Here is a 14963-nt window from a genome sequence, read left to right as displayed (position 1 = left end):
CTAGAAAGCTTCTGGTACTGGTAATTAGATGCTGTTCGTGCTTGAGTGGGCAGTATTGTAACTGCTGATGACCTAGAGGCTTCTGCCATACCCACCATGATCGGATGGGAATATGTGATGTTTCATCTGAACTGTGCTTGGTGTCATGCGTAATACTTGTCCAAGATGATAAAAGATCAAACAAATCAAGAGCTTGACTTTTACTCAGTGATTCTATGCAAGCCCAAACCCAGATATCCCTAATAAGAACAACTTTTCTGTATTTGTCCAAACTCCAGCCGTATGTAGAAAACAGAAACTCGGTCCAACATCTCATCCCTTGAGTTAAACTCCTCTGATTGAGATGTTTCACAAATACCAAAGTTCAACCAACCATTTACGCAGTAGTCTCCAGACACCCTACGCCATGCTAACCTCCATACCATGTGAAATTTCTCTCATATTTCTCATGACAAATATACAGGCACTTATTTATGCCATAAAATCATCTTCAATGCTGCCTCGTCCACTGGGTTGGTTGAGATCAATCCTGCCAGCTCCGTCCACAATGTCATTAGTGTCCTGTTCGCCTGGTGCAGACGTACTCGAGCGGACCTGCACCTTGACTTCGCCTTGGATACCATCAACCCTTATCGTTGACACGGTGGTACCGCCAGGGGCAGGCCGAAGGTTAGGTGGTGGCGAGAGGTTGACAAGTTCACGGAAGAAGTTGTTGGCAGCCTCGCAGCCGTCCAGCAGCCACTTGAGACAAATCGTCACTCGCTCCTTGGCATATGGGTTGTGGTCGTCGTAGGCGCAGCAGTTGAGAAGAGGCACAATTCCGTTATACTTAACCATCTGCATCTGCACATCAGGGTTTCCAGGGCTGCTCTGACCTTGAGGCGGCTGTAAGAGAGTGGCGATAATGGTAAAGATTTGTCCTTTGATCCCGGACCAGGGGAACTTATGCGCTGGCTCCTGCAGAGGAGGAGGTGGTGGCGAGGGGGGGAGTCCATCTTCCGTAGCGGCGTATGGTCGCTCAACCATGGGGTTGCCGTCACTGTCATTCCGAGGTGACCGCTTGGGGAGCTCAATAAGAGGCTTCTTGGGCACTCCAGCCTCCAGCCCCGTCAAGATTGTGATGAGGTCGTAGATGGCCTCCCACTCGATCAGCTTGGTTCGAGTGTCCAGCATCTCAGCAACGGTCGTGAGAAAATCGAGGTACTGAGCCAAACCATCCTTGGCACGTTCCATATCCCAACTATCCACTGGAAACTCGGAAGGATCGCAGTTCTCTTCCCGAATTTGAGCTTGAAGATGCATGAGAGCGGCACATTCGGGGACGATACGGCTTCGAAAGAAACTCAAGAAGAAGTGAACAAGCTTGATGTCACGGGAATTGTCCTTTGTCTCCTGAGAAGCTGAGTTGTTTATCCGAGCTCTGAACATGTGGTTGACAAGTCGTAGAAGGACTGTCTGAGCGGGCGAGATGATATCCTTGGGGATACGGAGCGAGTTCCAGGCATATGGAATCAAGGCGCTATGATGAAGGGCCTCCACAATCTGAGTAGTGACCTGGAAGATGAGAGACTGCTCATCCTTCTCCCAGACAGCAATGAAGACTAGCATCTCCCTGAGGAGACTCTTTCCGCAGTCAAGGGCCAGGAACATACGACACCTGGTCTTCTGGAGGTTCTCACCTGCTCGAGTCAACCCTGATCCGGCGTTGTCTAGAATGCATGACTTGACAATCATGTGCAGGGCCTCGATCTGTTTGGGATCCAAAATGTTGGGCACTTCAGTTAGTAGACCAGTCAGTGGCCCCTCTCCATAAGATTCATCATCGTCAGCGTCTTCTTCGTCCATGATATCCTCCACGTAGTCGTGAGCATACTCATGATCGTGATCATGATGATGATGATGGTGGTGATCATGTTCATGGTCATGGTCGTGATCACATTGACATACGCACTCCTGATCATCTTCATGGTCATGGTCATGGTGATGGTCGTGGTCGTGGTCGTGGTCGTGATTGTGATCGTCATGGTGATGGTCGCACTCATGGTGATGGTCGTGGTGATGATCGTGATGGTGCTCATGATCATGCTCATGATCATCGTGTTCACAGTGATGGCAATGCTCGTGTTCCGAGAGCTCTTCCTCCTCAACAACACCTGGTGGCGGAGAGTGGTCTGTTCCACAAGAGTGAGCATATCGATGCACGAGATTATTGCGGCAATGTTCCAGGCGGCTCTGGGCAAACTCCACAGATGGCATCAGGACTAGCCATTCTTCGTAATTAGGGTCGCGGGCGTTCAGCCACCAGGTGTCAACTTCTCTCGAGACGCGCCCATATGCACGATCTTGTTCGAATTTGTCCGTCTCATCGGGCTTCCACACCGGGTTGATCTTATCCTCAGTGTTGGTGACATCTCCAGGAACATCGACAGAGCCATCCGGGAGCCAGTTCCAAGCCAGAGGTCGAATCGGGGCGAGGTTGCCGGGTGGTTTCGAGGCTTGGTTCTGGGCGTAATCTTTGAGCAGCTTCCTGGCAGTGTCACATAGCTTGGAGTTCCTATCGAGCCAGTGCTGGACCTGTCGTTTTGCCACGTCTGGGCGGAAGCCTGAGCCATCGCCTAGACTCTCCTCGGGACCCGAAAGCGCGCCGTCATCATCAAATAGGACGTCAAACCAAAAAGACATTTTGTTCCTGTCGTGTTTCGCAGTCCAGTTATGGGCTTGCTGTAAAGAAGTTACCAGCAGCTTTTTGTCTAGATTCTATTGTTAGTGTGGGAGTATGTGTCTCGACACCGCGGATACATACATAGCTCTGTGACATCACCGAGCTTTAATCTCTGGTTCTCATTGAGAATCTCTCCGTCGTAGCCCTTACTCGTTACGTTGACACAGAGAATGATGGTCTGGTATACCATTTGATCAAAGTGAACCGCCGCGCAGATGTCTTGCGGCACCTCGGGTTCAGCATTCACGAGGAGATTCCTGGCAATATGCATAAGCTTGATGAGAGTCGCTATGTCCTCCTTAATTGTCGCATGGTTCATAACAATCAAGGCAGTGCTCTCCTGGGGAGTGACGCCCTTCTCTGGGTCGTTGAGGCTCGACAGCGGCCCTACAGATCGTGTGGTGAGGCTCGGTATGGCAGCTGCAAAAATTCTGGTGAGCCAGATCCAAATCGCCACATTTCTTGAGATGGCCTCGCTGCACGCTCGTCAGTGATGATGCCCGCATAGAAAGCGAGGCTGAGGCTTACCGAGCCTTGCGTATCGTGTGTGTTTTCTCTAATGTTTTTGTGATCATAGAGCTCACTTTAGCTGCTGTCTGAGGGCCCATGGGAGGAGACTGAGTGTAGTGGCCTTCAAGACAGACGAGGGCGGCAGCGAAGCAGCGCTCCTCGATGGTTTCATCAGGTCCATTCTCGTGAGCCTCGTTCAGCAAATTGACGTTGTCGGGAAGTCGGGTCATTTTATCATTTCTCGTCATGGCATCCATACACAGTCGCTGACAAGTTGTGGCTGCCAGACTATTTGATGGGTGAGGTTGCGGTGGGCTAAATTTTGGCGGAGCTAGGTGACTTAGGTCGGAAAATTTTGGCCGGCTTGGTCAGCATAAAAGAGAGAGAGAGAGAGAGAGAAGAGAGGGGTGAGTGTGAGGAAGAAGGTAAATAAGTGTGAGACTGTGAATTTCGATGCTGCATATGAGATTACAATATTAACAAAAGATAAGATTAAATCAAAACTGATCCAGCTCTATCACTAAATTATCAATACCTTCATTGGGTGAATGTTGATAGAGTGAAATGTTCACTCAGCGTAAAAGAACTCAGCCCCACCAAACAAATAGCAACACAAGCCTTGTGAGATCCTTATGATAACAGTAATAGCCTATCGCAAGTCTATAAAAACAGCACGGTAAGCATTCTATACCATACCTGGTTGCCTACTTATAATCTTTATGATAGAATAATAGCACTATCCTGCCAAAGATTTGGTATCCTCAGATGCGCCAACCAATGGTAGCGCTCACAAGGGTCCACGACCCCTCCATCCCGCCTCTACCCAAGCACGTAAGCTTGGTCATGGCGGCGGGGTAGCTAGGTAATAAGGCACCTAACTACTACTGAGGACCAACCTAGACACGGCAGATATTTCCTCGCGACGACGATAACCTCTCATTCTCACCAACGTTCCAAGTCCTTGCTCCAACTAATCTCGGCTTCAATTCGTCAAGATGGGTGACCTCCCCACCACGTTCGACAGTGTGTAGACTATCTCATCCGTCCGTATCCATCAATATAGATGCAATGCTGATTCTCGCATTATCCTCACAGAGCCTGTCCATATCGCCGTGATTGGCGGTACTGGTCTCGGTCAGCTTGAAGGCTTCGAGCCCGTCGCTGCTCTCACCCCTATCACACCTTGGGGACCCCCGGCCTCGCCGATCCAGATCCTCTCCCACAAAGGTGGCTACGTCGCTTTCCTTGCTCGCCATGGTGTTCACCATCAGTTTGCTCCTCACGAAGTCCCGAACCGCGCAAACATCGCTGCTCTACGACATATTGGTGTTAGATCCGTCGTCGCGTTCTCCGCCGTCGGTTCCTTACAAGAGGAGATCAAGCCTATGGACTTTGTCGTCCCGGATCAGGTCATTGATCGCACAAAGGGTATCCGTCCCTTTACCTTCTTTGAGGGTGGTGTAGTTGGACATGTTGGCTTTGCCGACCCTTTCGATGCAGGCCTTGCTAAGGTGGTCAAGGCTTGCGCAGCTCATATGGAGGGCGACGGCGTCGTCTTGCACGAAAAGGGCACGGTCATTGTCATGGGTAAGAGACCCGTTGAAGCAGTGCCAATCACCGAATCATCCTCTGACAAACAATCTAGAAGGGCCGCAGTTCTCGACTCGCGCCGAGTCCAACATGTACCGATCTTGGGGAGGATCTGTTATCAACATGTCGACCCTTCCTGAGGCCAAGCTTGCCCGCGAGGCTGAGCTGGCCTACCAGGTGATTGCCATGGCCACCGACTATGATTGCTGGCATTCATTTGAGGATGTTAATGTAGAGCTGGTCATCAAGTACATGAAGGCTAACAATGAAAATGCCAAGCGACTTGTAGCGGGTGTCTTGGATCGACTTGCTGAGCTCGAGAACAGCGACCTGGTCCAAGCGAAGCACTGGGCTGGTGCCTCTCAAGGAGCCGTCAAGTTCATGACCAAGCCAGCTGGCCGTGATCCCGAGGCCATGAAGAAGGTCGAGTACCTTTTCCCTGGCTTCTGGGAGGAATAAACCCAAGTTAGTCAGAAGCAGAAAGAGGCGGATATTCGAGGGTAAACCAAAGTACGTACACAAATGTAGATAGGCTTTTGCTGTGATAGAGGCGTTATTGTAAAGCGGTGGAACAATCATCGGTCATCGATATGAGTTCGATTCCGTGCGTCTGCTTGCTCGTTGATGGGTTCTTTGGAATCATACACTCGCCAGTGGGCACAAAGACCCAATTGATGTCAGAATAATGTGAATTGGTGAGAGCACAGGCCCAACTGCTATCAACCAGACCTTTTTTGGTAGGGCAGTAAAGTACGTTCACGACGTCACCAGGCCGCGACACAATAGTCAATGGTGTTGAATGACCCCTGGTCCCTGACAAGGGTTCGTTGCTGCCTCGTCCACACCCGAGGCTCATGGCTGAAGATGGCTTTTTTGTGGCAGTCGATTTCTGGTGTCACGCTTTGATGTCGTGTTTTCTCTTTTGTTTTCTCAGGCCCTGCATATGCCTATTGATGTGGCAAAAGCGGCTCTTACGTCGTCTGCCCGGCCCACTACGTCGCATGCATTGATGCTTCTCATGTCTGGCGTTTTTGCCGTGAAGCATTGAGGCCCGAGCATTGGCATGCGGTGCTCTAAGAGCAATTCAGGATATGAGCTGTAAAGTTCTCTGGACCACAATTACTAGCTTTTCAAGCGTCGTTCCTGTGCCTTGTATCCATGTTCGTGAGTAATATATCGGCAACGGCCCGCCCTAAGGGCAGATTCTGCCAGGGCCCTGGTCAAATGCTACCTGGCATTTCTTGCAGCTCACATTAGTCTCGCAGCACGGGTGGTTGCTGTACAACGAACGTCCCTGAAGATGTCTTGTTAGTTATAACGGAAGATCTTCTTCACACTCTCAACCCCTAGGCACCTCTTGAGTGTTGATGACAACCCTTGTACTTGGTGATGCAACAATTAGGGGTGTCATTTGAATGATTATTCAATCATCTTACCTGCGTGCTGTCGTATGCAGATATGGCTGAATCCATGGACTCTGCACAGCGACAGGGGCGTAGCTGTCATCACACCCTCTTTGATGCGCGTCCTTTAAACGTAAACGCCGCTCGGCTGCATTGTGAGAGAGGTTCGTTCGATCAACAAGATTCTTCTCGGCCGGGATCCTAACACAATTCTGTGGCAGCGCATGCAATGCTGATTCCGACTCCGCGATCCCTGTGCTCCTGTTGTCTCAGTTGTTTTCTCTTTTGTACTTGACCATTCTACGCTCTGCCTTTGTTCGTTTACACTGTAGCGATATATGGGTTTGGGTGATCGAGGCAATATGAATCAGCACAAAGTTAGTGCACATTGGATGACTGTCCAGCATATCCGGCTGTTCGTCAGAGTCACTGCCCTCGTTGTTTATTTAATGAACGTTATGTTGTCTGTCATCAGAGACTCAGTGCCCAGCCACCACCTCATGACATCTATTCATGGTAGGCGGAGCTACCAGCAATCTCGAGGAGTTGGCTGAGAGGCGTGCAGGACAAGTCATCCCTGAAGGCGACGTTAATGAAGAAGACCGACTGGACTTCAGGCCGACCGAAACACGCCGGTCCCCGTGTTGACAGGTCCGGGGTGTGACAGATTCCGTCCACGTCGACTCCGTGGTCACGGCGCAAGTGCAGGCATTCGGCGCGGGATAGCGGAGCACTCGAAACTAGAAAGATCCGAGTTTGGCAATGCTTGAGAGCTGCAAAGGACTTAGCACACTAGCTAGGAACTGGGCATTGACTGATGGGTGGCTCATGGTATCTATCAAGTCAATCCTGAGGCATTACCAGAGAGAGTTAGAATCCACAGCATAGAGACTATCCGTAATATGTAGAAGAATAGCTGAAATGAACCAACAACCCATGTTATCCACAGAAATCACAACGGCATGTCATATTTGCTTTTATGTCGTGTGCCTTTTTCTTCTTCTTTCAGCTGCTGTGTCGAGTACTATCGCTCAACCGACCCCTTAGCCCGATCTCAAGCTCTTAGGCACGAACAGCGTTGTCCATCGAAAAGCTCCATAGTCTGTCGACTTTACTGTTGATGTGACCCCATACAGGACGATGACTTGATAGGAGAGAAGTGGTTCTGTGAAAAGCAGAATGGCGGCGGAGCCAACGACTATACCTTGACTCGTGTGCACACACAATACTGCACTGTTATGCGTCCAATTCTTGGCTCCAGCTTGGCCATCACTGACTCAATAATGCGTCGTTCCTCACCCACGCCTTAGAGCTGCGTTACCAAACGCTGTCAAAGCATGGGCCCGCAGAGTGGATTTCCATCTACCGGTCTCGCAGGAGAACATGAGGTTGACGTGTATTACAGTAGCTGCGACACCATCGAATGCGAGTCTTCCTTTTGCCAACGGCTGGCTTTCTATGAAGATCCGATATTCGCGCTCTCTTCTCAGGCCAAACGCGGTGTGTTATGTGAAGCATCTGAGACCTCGACAACTCTGAGCTCTATCGTACAACATACAACGCATGGAATAGCAGCTGAGTCAGTACTATGCTAATTCCACGTGGCATGTGACAGACTGGGAGAAGCAAGGAGAAACAAGGAGAAGGAATATCAATGCTCATCAAGACATAGAATACGCAAGACGTTGTCGGCCGCACATAGGACAAGCCAGGGTGCAGCGGAGCATTTAGAAACAATGACAGCGTCTCACTCTCTGGACTTCTGGAGAACCAACGTGCAGGGAACTTGCGAGGCTAATAAGCGATAGTGCCGTGGCTTGCTTGTCAAGTATCGTCGAGTACTGAAAAAACCATTGCACTGTGACGATGCTGACCTCTCATTTGCCCATCATAACTGACAGAACTGCATCGCTAAAGCCCCGAGGCTCAACAAAGGCCGGCGGACTGTTTTCCGGTCGAATGGCAGCGTAAGCGAGCCGGCAATAGGTAGTGTTACACCTGGTAGTTGTCTAAGGTTGCGCAAGGATGGATGGAGGATGTTCATGGATATGTCTTGGATCTCGGATCACGCTTAAGTGAACCGCGGCCTCGTAATTGGCCTCGGCTAGCGATCCAGCAGGCACGATCAACTGCTCCTGCTGTTTCCGTGTTAGGTCCTTTTGGAGCCATGGGTGACTGTGAATTGAGGTCTTGGCGTCCAACATATCACATACACAGAGTATCATGACATGACTGACTTTGCATTGCATTGCATTGGATATAACTCCGTATATTGGACATTAACCGTGCCGTGTCTTGTGCTGTCTGGTCTCGTTTATTGAGCAGTTAAAGAGCTCAAGGACAAGGATCACCTGATATGATCAGCATCATCACCACCATCAAAACTGATTTTCAGCGGTAACCGGGAAAAGGAAAGGTTAATTGCTCGCTACTCCACATGCCAGTGGCATGAATTGTGGTTCTCTCCATGCTTGTTTTGCTTTTTTGAGGCTCTCTCGACTTGACAGCTTCAACTTGGACGACGTGCGCTCTTTGTGGTGAAAAGAAAAGGACGGACTAAAGTGCTTTAAGTTGTATGTTCCAAAACGCATGGAATTGGTCGGTAAATACCTATTGAGCATTGTAGAATACCCATCTCTTTGGCTATCGGTGATTTCATGGCGTGTTGTTCACGTTGTGTGCTGTATGTGCTGTATGTGCTGTATGTGCGCGTGCGTTGTGTGCTCCCCCCTGTCCATGCCCTGGTCTCGCTTGACCACTGCGTTATCGCCCAACAAAGACCTCGTCCGCATTCAAAAGACAACTATCGACGTGACAGCACGGAATAGCGTCCTGGGGGACATCACATGAGATGGGTATTGTTGGTGATATAGCAGTGATTAAGAAAGAAACTAACTATAGATAGCCCTAACCAGTATCTTGGGAGTGGCAAATCAGTCAAGGCCCTGAGGCCCGGTGGAGTCTAGAGACAACACCTGTGCAGGTAGACAACACCATTAGAGAGGGATCCTGTTGTGTTACCACACCTCACCTACCCCAGGACAGGGTGACAAACCCCAATCGCGATCTGTCGGGCTACTTGCTGGCTAGACACATCCCAGGATGTGATGTGGGTGAGCATCTAACATATCCTGTCTTCTATCCAGAACATATCTGCCTACCACTTCATAGAAGGCATCAGTTTTGTCACTTCCAAAGACTAGAAAGCACTACTAAGCGAATTTCATACTCCTAAACTTTTAGCCTAACTCTCGGTGCCCAAGTCGGAGAGCACCGTGTTTCTTATGATCTGACAAAATATGGCCCTGCTATAAGGCTGTAAAGCCGTGTTATGATTGTGAGCGACCCTCCATTGCTGCAGAAGGGTGTGTGCACCCACGGGGAAACCTGTCGATCGAAATCTATCAGCCCACCCCGCTTACATAGTAGGTAGGAAGGTGTTCTCTAGCGTTCATCATCATGCAAGGCTCTATCCTGTCATCGGACATGATCGAGCTCTCGTCAGAGGCAGTGCATAATGACCAATTTACGCTATCTTGCCGTGTTAGGCGGCAACTATACCCGGTTGATAACAAGGCAGTTGAGCCTTTACACCATGACCTGGGTCTGAAGGCGAAGGTGTCTGAATTGAGTTTGTCGGTCGGCGGCTAAGATCGTAAAGGGGTGGCATGCCTATAACGTCACTAACCGGAACCCACGGTAATGGTTGAGCATTCTGTTGTGTAGCCTTGCGCTGTTAATCTGTGAGTCGAAGCCGAACCGATATGGATCGTTGGAACAACCAGTGACGGGAATAGAAACAAGGTGAAGAAAACCGGAGTTGGGAGGACACAAGTCTGTTGTGAAGCGGACAGCTGATGGCCAAGGAATATCAATCACAGGCCACTCACGCCGCGTTGCCAGATATTTACTACCTGTCTTACAAAGAGCCTATTCACACATTAGTATCTTCTTGCTATAGGAAACACCTTGCCAGTGAGAATCAATCAATGCAGAGGCCCCAATTAAGTCTCGGCGGACCGCGGGAAGAAAAGGAAACCATTTTAGCACCACGGGAGTTCCCTTCCTTGCTCTTAGTTGATGTCTACCTTGGCCAAGACTTACGTACAGACAAACGAGCCCCGTCGAGAACTTTGAAGCTTAAGTGCGATGCTCCAGGAGGCCACAGGGTCCAGAGTCCACCGTGTTCAAGAGTGAGCTTCCGAGTTCAAATATCGTTTTATGGAAGCCGGGGGTATATTGCCAGGTACTGGAAGGCTCCCAGCTCATAAGTTTAGTTCAGTCTACCTAGTTTAGTGTCAGTCTAGTGCAATCGAACCCTTGCGATAGCGGCGGGCTATTTTTCTGCATCTCACTCTTGCAGCACACCTCCGCTTCAAGACGAACCACATTGGATCAGAGGAGTGGGCACTTTTTGACAAATCTTGACTGGGTACTCCGAAACAAACATCTTCTTGCACAGGGATCTCTTGCGGAACCCATCTGAACTCCAACTCTGTCAGACTTTTCAACCGCACTGCTTCGTTACACGTATGCAGTACGTCCAGTAGCAACTGCAGCAGCTGGACAGGTACGCAATCTTCCCCACCGCCTACATATCACAGGCCGTCGTGAGATGCAACAATGACCTGTGCCGCGGTAGAATGGGGGCATAATTGGGGCCGAGCCTGGTCAAGCAGCTGGAGAGCATGCTCTTTCCTATGATGAATCAACAGGCGGTCAAGGTGCTGAGATTTAACCGTGGGACAACGACAATGGCATGCTCCATCTTCGGAAAGACTCGCCTTCGTTGCTCGAGATTTACAGCAGGACCCCAGACGATTTGCACCAAGGGTTCTGAATAGAACAGCTGAGGGTGTCAGGAACCGCCGTTGAGATAGCACTGGGGATCAATAACGCCATTGTACTACCCACAGAATGAAACCATCACGCTTTCAGTCCAAGAAGGGAAATGACTCAAAGCTTTGCAACCAATGGAGTCCGATCTGAACCACGCTATCTTCCCATCTGTCACGCTCATGCTGCTTGTTCTCTAGCTCGAGCGGGATCCGTCTCAAACCATGACGTGCATCTGCTTGCCTCTCACCGTCCAGGGCTGGTCAGGTTGGTGTGAATAAAGTGCCCTACCAGACCTTGCCCCCTAGTGCAGCCACCTTGCCTGAAAATAGCTTCAAGGCTCTCTTTTCTCTTTGCCAAGGTGACCAGTCACCTGCTCAGAGCCGTCCGCCAACTTCACCCGGCTTTCCACAGACCACAGCAAAAGAGGCATGGAAGGGGAAAATAGCGCCCGGCACGGCTAGAACGGGCGAAGGCGGGCCCGTGGGGATAAAGATGGGTCATTGAGATACCTGAGAGCAATCATCATTGGATTGATTTCATATCATCACATTGAGGCAGTCGAGATGCGCTGGTGCCTTGAAGCCTGCCACAGGTTGGCTTGTGCTGTGTTTTACGAGTTTTGCAACACAACCTCAAGCAATTGTGGAGGCGACCTGGACACAGGCCATAGGCCCCAAATGCCTAAATGGGCTCTTGTTTCTCACCACATCCTGGAGCCTCATTAGCGCGCTCTGCAGGGGCATGGTCCGCCTAGGTACAGTAGCATGTGGTTAAAGCCGAAGCTGAAGTACATATCTGTGTGATAGCAAAAGATGAGCCAGCTGAGTCCCATATCAGTCGACGCATGGCACTTATAAGACCAATACGACAGCGAGACACATGAAACAAGGTAGATAACACTATAAATTGATTCCCAGTACCGACAAGAAGAAGAAAAAAGAAAGCACTCAGCTCTAAAGAGCAAAAACAAGGGTCTTGATAACTTCCCCAGCACGTACCGGAACCCCATGTCTTATTATGGTGGGGATGTCAATGTCCAAGCATGAGAATGTCACCCTCCACGCTCTCGCCCTAATGTAGGATGAACCACTTCTGGTCAGGTCTGGGACATGGCCAAGATCCATCCCATTTAATTCTACCACCTTACGCACCCCAACACACTCCAAGTACTGGGGTATAGCTATGGATACGGGGGTGTTATCCAGCAGCAGCAGACCGAGCTGCATTGCCTAGCATGCACTGCACTGGGACTGACGTCGAGCTGTCAAAACGGCACCACAAGGGCAAAAAACAAAAGAGAAAAAGAAAAAAAAAACAATACAAGACATTGCACTGCTTTGTTACAACAGACAGGATCCACGCTGCCACAGCAGCAATTCTCTCTCCTTTTCTCTTGAATCGTCTCGAATCAGATCGACTCAAATCATATCACGGCCCTTGCCTGCCTGCCTGTCTCGTCCGCCCTCACACATTCCTATCGTCTGCGGCCCTTATTCGACTCATCCCTGGGCGGTCGTCTCCATTGAGCAGTGACAGCCGGTAGCACTGGCCGGTGTTTACCAGTAACTTGACAGCGGTAGTAATCACAGTAACCGCCTTCTCGCATCTGCTTGCCGGGTATAAAATCGGGAAGAGCGTGCCTTGAATCGCTATCTCTTCTTCCTTCACTCGCTAGCATCGAGGTTTGTTATAGACCATCTCAACCGCAAATACCTTTCCACAAACCTATTTTTGAATATAACACTGCCATATCGTATCGTGCCGTAACATATCGTTCCACAGCGCGCACCTCTTTTTTTTTGAATCTTCCTAAGTGGTAACGTTGACCCGGAGTCGTGGAATTGTTTTGTGCGTGCTTGACCCTGTTAACCTTGGAAGTATAGTCACACACTCCTCCGATTTTGCATAACGACATTTGGAAAACGAATACTTGGATTGATTGATGTCCTTCGATTGCCATGATGGATCCAAAGAATGATGCTCCCACGCATGGAGCCGTAGTCGATATCGGCGGTAGCAACATGTATGACGGCGTTGGCAAGCGATTGCAAGAGGCCCTTACGGCTCCATACTCTCCCACCTCCAAACCCACGCTGCCCGACGAATTACTGTACGACGATGTCGGATTGCCGATCTGGAATCAGATAATCTTCACCCCTGAATTCTATCAGACTCATGATGAGATTGCTTTGTTTGATGAGCATGGCGCCGATGTTGCTGCGCGATGCCCAGCTGGTGTCACAATTATCGATCTAGGAGCTGGGTTAGTTCATCCTCTATTGCCCCGCACTCTGCCCACCCTCAATGAGTGGTGGCTGTAAGCTTACCCTCTCCATACTAACACGACCCCATCCAGTGACACTCGCAAGGTTGGCCACCTTCTCGCAGCCTTTGAAAAGGGCAAAGTTCCCGCCAAGTACCTCGCATTGGACATTTCCAGATCGTCGCTGAATCACAACGTAAAATACCTCGTGGAGCAGCACCCGAGACCTGAGTCATCAGTGACCTGTGCTGGTATCTGGGGTACCTTTGGCGACGGCATGAGCTATATCCAAAAGATCTCGACACCCCGTCTCTTTCTCTCGCTAGGTTCGGTGCTTTGCAACGATCCTTGGCCTGAAGCACTTGGTCACCTGAAGTTCTGGGCCGATGCCTTGCGACCTGACGACCTACTTCTAATTGGAATGGACGGCCACACTCTTCCCAACAACAAGGAGAAGATCTGGAACGCCTACCACTCTTGCGACGACCTCTACCACAAGTTCTTCTTGAACGGCTTTAAGCATGCCAACCGTCTGGCAGGTGAGGAATGGTTTCGTGAGGAGGATTGGGAGCTCCTCGCGCAATTGGAGGATGAGCCCACTACTCGTCATCGGTTCTTTTTTCGGGCCAAGAAAGATGTGAAGCTTAAGAAGATGAGCCGCAACATCCAGAAAGGCGAAGAGTTCGACTGGTTCGATTCTCACAAGTACGGCGAAGATAACGTGCGCCTCATGTGCTACAAGGCAGGACTGAGCGTAATCGATGTGTGGCAGGCCCCAGGATCGGAGTTCCGTAAGTTCCCTCCTATTAATACCCTCTGGCGATTTCTTCCTCTGTTTTTTTTGTCTCTCTTTCTCCCCCCCCCTCTCTTTTTTCTTCTCTTTCTTCTTTTACGTGTTTCATACTGACTTGTTTTCAGGGCAATATCTCGTTCGCCGTAAAGACAGCAAGGACCAGCGAGACGACGCCGACAGTGCCGTCTCAGGAGTCAGTTACTAATCTGGCTCCGCGGCTGGCCGCTACCATCACATCTAATTCCTAAAAGAATTTTCACCAAAAGGCGGGCAACTATTGCTGAGGATATCTGCGGACAGTACCTTTTTACGAGTAATGGAAGGTATTGTAATCCCAAAATGGATGGACAGATCAAGGTTTTGTTCGTTGCGTTTCGTCAGGTTAGACACAGGGTTTCCTCTTCTGCTTCGAGGACCTTTGCAACAAGGTGTTCCCACCAAGGGTACCTCTTACCGATATCTTTACAGAGAGCAGTTGGATCTCGCGGGATTTGTACTTCTTTGTCAATCCACCCCCAGATGCGCAAAAGTGCGTCGTACAAGGGGGGGACGCTCTGAGGTGACAGATAATTAGCCCCTAATTCTGCAACTAGAGTGGGTGGTGTTGGGTGCAGTAGACCTGGGCAAAGGCAGAACCAGCCTGCGTCTTGCCATAGATTACTAAAAATGGGAGGTTTGCGTTTCTTTTCTTTGCACTTACACTGCGGACTGGCGTTTGAACCACTTGCTCGAACCAATCCATCGAAACATCCTTGTGTACAGTTTCAGTGGCGAGTAATCCTAGGAAAAACACTGGTAATAGGGGTGCTTGAGCTGTAAAGTGAGACCCCGATGTAGGCATAA

General features: G+C 50.0%; 3 protein-coding genes; 2 read left to right on the top strand and 1 right to left on the bottom strand.

Annotated features, from left to right (window-relative positions):
• Positions 1–467: 467 nt before the first annotated feature.
• FFUJ_06054 (uncharacterized protein) lies at positions 468–3462 on the bottom strand (the record flags this gene model as incomplete). XM_023579335.1 has 4 exons in its annotated part: positions 468–508; positions 585–2750; positions 2804–3198; positions 3251–3462. 4 exons carry the CDS (start codon positions 3460–3462, stop codon positions 468–470), a joined length of 2814 nt encoding a protein of 937 aa, XP_023432192.1.
• A 765-nt stretch (positions 3463–4227) lies between these two features.
• On the top strand, positions 4228–5281 carry FFUJ_06053 (probable MEU1-multiple enhancer of UAS2; the record flags this gene model as incomplete). XM_023579334.1 has 3 exons in its annotated part: positions 4228–4255; positions 4328–4819; positions 4878–5281. 3 exons carry the CDS (start codon positions 4228–4230, stop codon positions 5279–5281), a joined length of 924 nt encoding a protein of 307 aa, XP_023432191.1.
• Positions 5282–13025: 7744 nt separating this feature from the next.
• On the top strand, positions 13026–14325 carry FFUJ_06052 (uncharacterized protein; the record flags this gene model as incomplete). XM_023579333.1 has 3 exons in its annotated part: positions 13026–13327; positions 13421–14118; positions 14246–14325. 3 exons carry the CDS (start codon positions 13026–13028, stop codon positions 14323–14325), a joined length of 1080 nt encoding a protein of 359 aa, XP_023432190.1.
• Positions 14326–14963: the final 638 nt, after the last annotated feature.

Source organism: Fusarium fujikuroi, chromosome FFUJ_chr06 (assembly GCF_900079805.1).
Source record: "Fusarium fujikuroi IMI 58289 draft genome, chromosome FFUJ_chr06".
Classification (NCBI taxonomy): domain Eukaryota; kingdom Fungi; phylum Ascomycota; class Sordariomycetes; order Hypocreales; family Nectriaceae; genus Fusarium; species Fusarium fujikuroi.
Note: the sequence above shows the minus strand (reverse complement) of the source record. Positions and strands in the feature narration are given on the sequence as shown.